General features: G+C 48.7%; 1 protein-coding gene across 1 annotated transcript in view; it reads right to left on the minus strand.

The window, feature by feature from the left end:
* atp2a2b (ATPase sarcoplasmic/endoplasmic reticulum Ca2+ transporting 2b) overlaps positions 1-5,000 on the minus strand; it is a 46,260-nt gene that overhangs the window by 10,068 nt on the left and 31,192 nt on the right. The window contains exon 9 of the mRNA XM_080527899.1: positions 4,918-5,000. This exon is cut by the window's right edge and continues 84 nt beyond it. Coding sequence (XP_080384025.1) covers positions 4,918-5,000 — 83 coding nt within the window. The remainder of the gene's footprint in view (positions 1-4,917) is intronic.

Raw genomic sequence — 5,000 nt, forward strand, 5'->3', positions numbered from 1 at the left:
AACACTGCAGGTCTTGAGGAGACATCACCACAGTGGTGCAGTACCACATCTCGACCAGCAGGGGGCAGCAGACCACAGCAGTCTGGGTGGAGCGCTCACTGACACACCATGCAGCTAAACATAGTCATTTTTGCCCCAAGTAAGTTAGACTGACTGAACACGGAGAGAAACAAAAAAAATAAAACACTTGACGCATGTGGGAGAGAGAGAGAGAGAGAGAGAGATGTGTGTGTGTGTGTGTGTGTGTGTGTGTGTGTGTGTGTGTGTCTCTGACGCATGTGGGAGGTGGGGGGGGACGCCGTCCTCCTGCCTCTGAGACAGACTGCTGGTCTATATATAGGAGCACTATGGGAGATGCTTTCTGCCTGTTCTGTTAACACACACACACACACACAGAGAGAGAGAGAGAGAAAGACACACAGAGAGAGAGAGAGAGAGAGAGAGAGAGAGAGAGAGAGAGAGAGAGAGAGAGAGAGACATACAGACACAGACAGGCTGGAGGATGTTAAATCACACTGTGTATAAATAAGGTTTCAGATGTTTTTTTTGTCTATTATTCAATTGTCATTTTATTTTGTTGTTGTTGTTGTTTGTGGTCTGAGCTGCTGTAACACCTGAATTTCCCTTCTGGGATCAATAAACTGTCTGTCTGTCTGTCTGTCTATCAATCTATCTATCTACCTACCGATCATATCTATCCATCTATCTAATGTATCTCTCTATCTCTATCTAATGGTGTTCTAAAAGCCTGGATATCATGTCAATGTAAATGAATGAAAGCCCACACAGGGTGAGGAGAGGAGAACCTGTCAGAGGGACGTGGGTGGTGTGAAAGACGGAGTAGCAGACAGAAGCAGGGGGGAGGAGAGGAGAGAGGAAGAGGAGAGAGGAGGAGAGGGGAGAGGAGGAGAGAGGAGAGGAGAGGAGAAGAGAGGAGAGAGGAGAGGAGAGGAGGAGAGGGGAGAGGAGAGGAGAGGAGAAGAGAGGAGAGAGGAGAGAGGAGAGGAGAGGAGAGGAAAGGAGAGGAGAAAGGAGGAGAGGGGAGAGGAGAGGAGAAGAGAGGAGAGGAGAGGAGAGAGGAGAGGAGAGGAGAAGAGAGAGGAGAGAGAGGAGAGGAGGAGAGAGGAGAGGAGAGGAGAAGAGAGAGGAGAGAGAGGAGAGGAGGAGAGAGGAGGGGAGAGGAGAGGAGAGGAGAGAGGAGAGGAGAGGAGAAGAGAGAGGAGAGAGAGGAGAGGAGGAGAGAGGAGAGGAGAAGAGAAGAGAGAGGAGAGAGAGGAGAGGAGGGGAGAGGAGAGGAGAGGAGAGAGGAGAGGAGAGGAGAAGAGAGAGGAGAGAGAGGAGAGGAGGAGAGAGGAGAGGAGAGGAGAAGAGAGAGGAGAGAGAGGAGAGGAGGGGAGAGGAGAGGAGAGGAGAGGAGAGGAGAGGAGAAAGGAGGAGGGGGGAGAGGAGAGGAGAAGAGAGGAGAGGAGAGAAGAAGAGAGGAGAGAGGAGAGGAGAGAGGAGAGAGGAGAGGGAAGTGTGAGGAATCGTGAAAGGGAGAGACAAGAGTGGGCATGTGTGAGAGAGACGCTGAGAGTGTGAGCAAGAGGGCAGCTGGCACAGAACACACACACACACACACAGAGAGAGAGACATACGAAGGTATGACACACACAGAGACACAAACACTCAAGACACACACACACACACACACACACACAGACACACAAAGACACACACAGACACACACACACACACTCAGACACACACACACACTCAGACACACACACAGACACACACACACACACACAGAGACACAGACACACACACACAGAGACACACAGACACACACAGAGACACAGACACACACAGACACACACACAGACACACACACACAGACACAGACACAGAGACACACACACACACACACACACACACATACACACAGACACAGACACACACACAGACACAGACACACAAACACTCAGACACACACACAGACACACACACAGAGTAAATCTCCTGGGCGCCGGACCCTGCACAGAAGAGGCAGGATGGAGAGAATATAATAATAAAAGGAGAGAATGTGATAATAAAAGGATAATCCAGTGTTCTTTTCCTCCCTCCCTCCCTCTCTCCCTCCTGGGGCAGACGAGCGACTTCAAAGAGACGTGACGTCAGGACGCTTCACCCAAACACAGAATCGCTTAAGGAAAACATTCCTTCACCTCAGACACGGCTACTTTTAGAGCTACGACGTCTTGCCTTTCTGCGCAGGGGGGGGAGGGGCTTAACATCCTCTTACTGTATATGAGCTGTATATGAGCTGTGTATGAGCTGTATATGAGCTGTGTATGATCTGTGTATGAGCTGTATATGAGCTGTATATGAGCTGTATGTGAGCTGTATATGAGCTGTATATGAGCTGTATATGAGCTGTATATGAGCTGTATATGAGCTGTATATGAGCTGTATATGAGCTGTATATGAGCTGTATATGAGCTGTATATGAGCTGTATATGAGCTGTATATGAGCTGTATATGAGCTGTATATGAGCTGTATATGAGCTGTGTATGAGCTGTATATGAGCTGTATATGAGCTGTGTATGATCTGTATATGAGCTGTGTATGATCTGTATATGAGCTGTGTATGAGCTGTATATGAGCTGTGTATGAGCTGTATATGAGCTGTATATGAGCTGTATATGAGCTGTATATGAGCTGTATATGAGCTGTGTGTGAGCTGTATATGAGCTGTATATGAGCTGTGTATGAGCTGTATATGAGCTGTGTGTGAGCTGTATATGAGCTGTATATGAGCTGTATATGAGCTGTATATGAGCTGTGTATGACCTGAGGATGTGTATGAGGAGGTTTACAGAGAGAGAGAGAGCTGTTATTTGACGTGGTCGTTTGACAAACACAGACAGACTCCCCTCCGCCGCCCCCTCTTCACTTTGATTTCTAAGGACGTCACTGTGACGGCGGTGTTTATGCAGCGTTATATATCACACTGCACTGGGAAGGGTTGCTAGGCATTATTGGGCTTTGTTGTATAGATAGAAAGAGAGAGAGAGAGAGAGGGGGGGGGGGGAAATGGAGAGTGAGAGAGATGGAGAGAGAGAGAGGGAGAGAGAGAAAGAGAGAGAGAAAGCCCATTATTGGGCTGTGTTGTATAGAAAGAGAGAGAGAGAGAGAGAGAGGGGGGGGGGTTGAGAGTGTGAGAGAGACAGAAAGAGAGATGGAGGGAGAGAGAAAGAGAGAGAAAGAGAGAGAAAGAGAGTCTCAAACACAAGGTCAGTTATGCAACACTACTGCAAGTAACTGACTGCTGCATACTGATGAGCAGAGTGGCTCGGGGGGGTGGGGGGGGTTGAAATAGGAAAAGAAAAAGCCGAGGGATGGGGAAATATATATATAATTCCTCCTTCTTCTTCTTCTAGCATTTTAACTGCCAACGGCCTCTGGCCCGAGCATAGATTATTTTTTTCTTGCGATGATGACTGATGGATGGATGATTCACTTACAACACACAACACATTTCTGCAAGTAAGTCACTTTGGATAAAGGTGTCTGCTAAATGCCAAGAATGCAAATGGAGGACGGGGGGAGGGGAGGGGGGGGTGTGCTGAAGGAGGGGTTCTTTTGCATTATAATCTAATCTGACAGCATTGTACAGCACATGACTGACGTGTGTGTGTGTGTGTGTGGGGGGGAAGGGGGGGGGGGGTTAGGCATAGATCACTGTGTTGCGTTCACTAGTTAAATTCAAATCATTCAATCTAATAAAAAAATTAACGCAATTCAATCAAAACAGCAAAACGCAAAACCTGGTTTTTTACACCCCTCCACTTCCCTATCCCTGTCAGACCTGGCTGGCCTTGGAACAACTCCTTCATTAGTCTGTGTTTGACTTTCAATAGCAACAATAGTCCCGGGGTGGGGGGTGGGGGTAAAGCCCCCAGCCAGCAGCCTGTCAGTCCTGTCTCCTCGTCTGCCTGGGCAAAGTGTTTCTCCAGCGGCATGTTTGTTCTCAGCCCGCCAGCCGAGCAGACGTCTCTTTGAAAGCCGGGTTTCAAGTTAAGCTCGAAAGACACACCAGAAGACTGTGGCTGACAGAGAGAGACCACCTGAATGGTTGAGAGATGTGTGTGTGAGTGTGTGTGTGTGTGTGTGTGTGTGTGTGTGTAGGGCGTGTAGATAGTGTGATAGATAGGGAGATAGATGAGTTAGTGAGTTGGACTGGTGATCAGAAGCTCATGAGCTCAAATCCCATCTGGGAACACCACCACTAGTGTGCCCTTGAGTAAAGCACTTAGCCCTGAGTTACTCCAGCGAGACTGTCCCTGTAATCTCTAATTGTAAGTGGGTTTGGATAACAACACGTGTGTGTGTGTGTGTGTGTGTGTGTGTGTGTGTGTGTGTGTGTGTGTGTGTGTGTGTAGGTGCTCCACCGCCAATGATTACACCTGGGGGTGAGCTGGAGGTCGTACCATCTCGGAGAGACATCTGATTGGTGGTGAGGATAAGTAGGTGTGTAGGTGTGTGTGTGTGTGTGTGTGTGTGTGTGTGTGTGTGTGTGACCACCCACCCTGCAGACAGACATCTGATTGTTGGTGAGGGAAGGTGTGAGTGTGTGTGTGTTTGTTTGTTTGTTTATTAGGATTCCCATTAGCTAATGCCGTGACATTAGCTAGTCTTCCTGGGGTCTGATATATATATATATGTGTGTGTGTGTGTGTGTGTGTATCCCTCCTGGTGTGTGTGTGTGTGTGACCCACCCTGCAGACAGACATCTGATTGGTGGTCAGAGAATATGTGTGTGTGTGTGTGTGTGTGTGTGTGTGTGTGTGTGTGTGTCTGACCCACCCTGCAGACAGACATCTGGTTGGTGGTCAGAGAAGGTGTGTGTGTGTGTGTGTGTGTGTCTGACCCACCCTGCAGACAGACATCTGGTTGGTGGTGAGGGTCCCGGTCTTGTCGGAGCAGATGACGGAGGTGCAGCCCAGCGTCTCCACCG

This window comes from Nansenia antarctica (assembly GCF_963989245.1).
Source record: "Nansenia antarctica genome assembly, chromosome: 4".
Taxonomy (NCBI): domain Eukaryota; kingdom Metazoa; phylum Chordata; class Actinopteri; order Argentiniformes; family Microstomatidae; genus Nansenia; species Nansenia antarctica.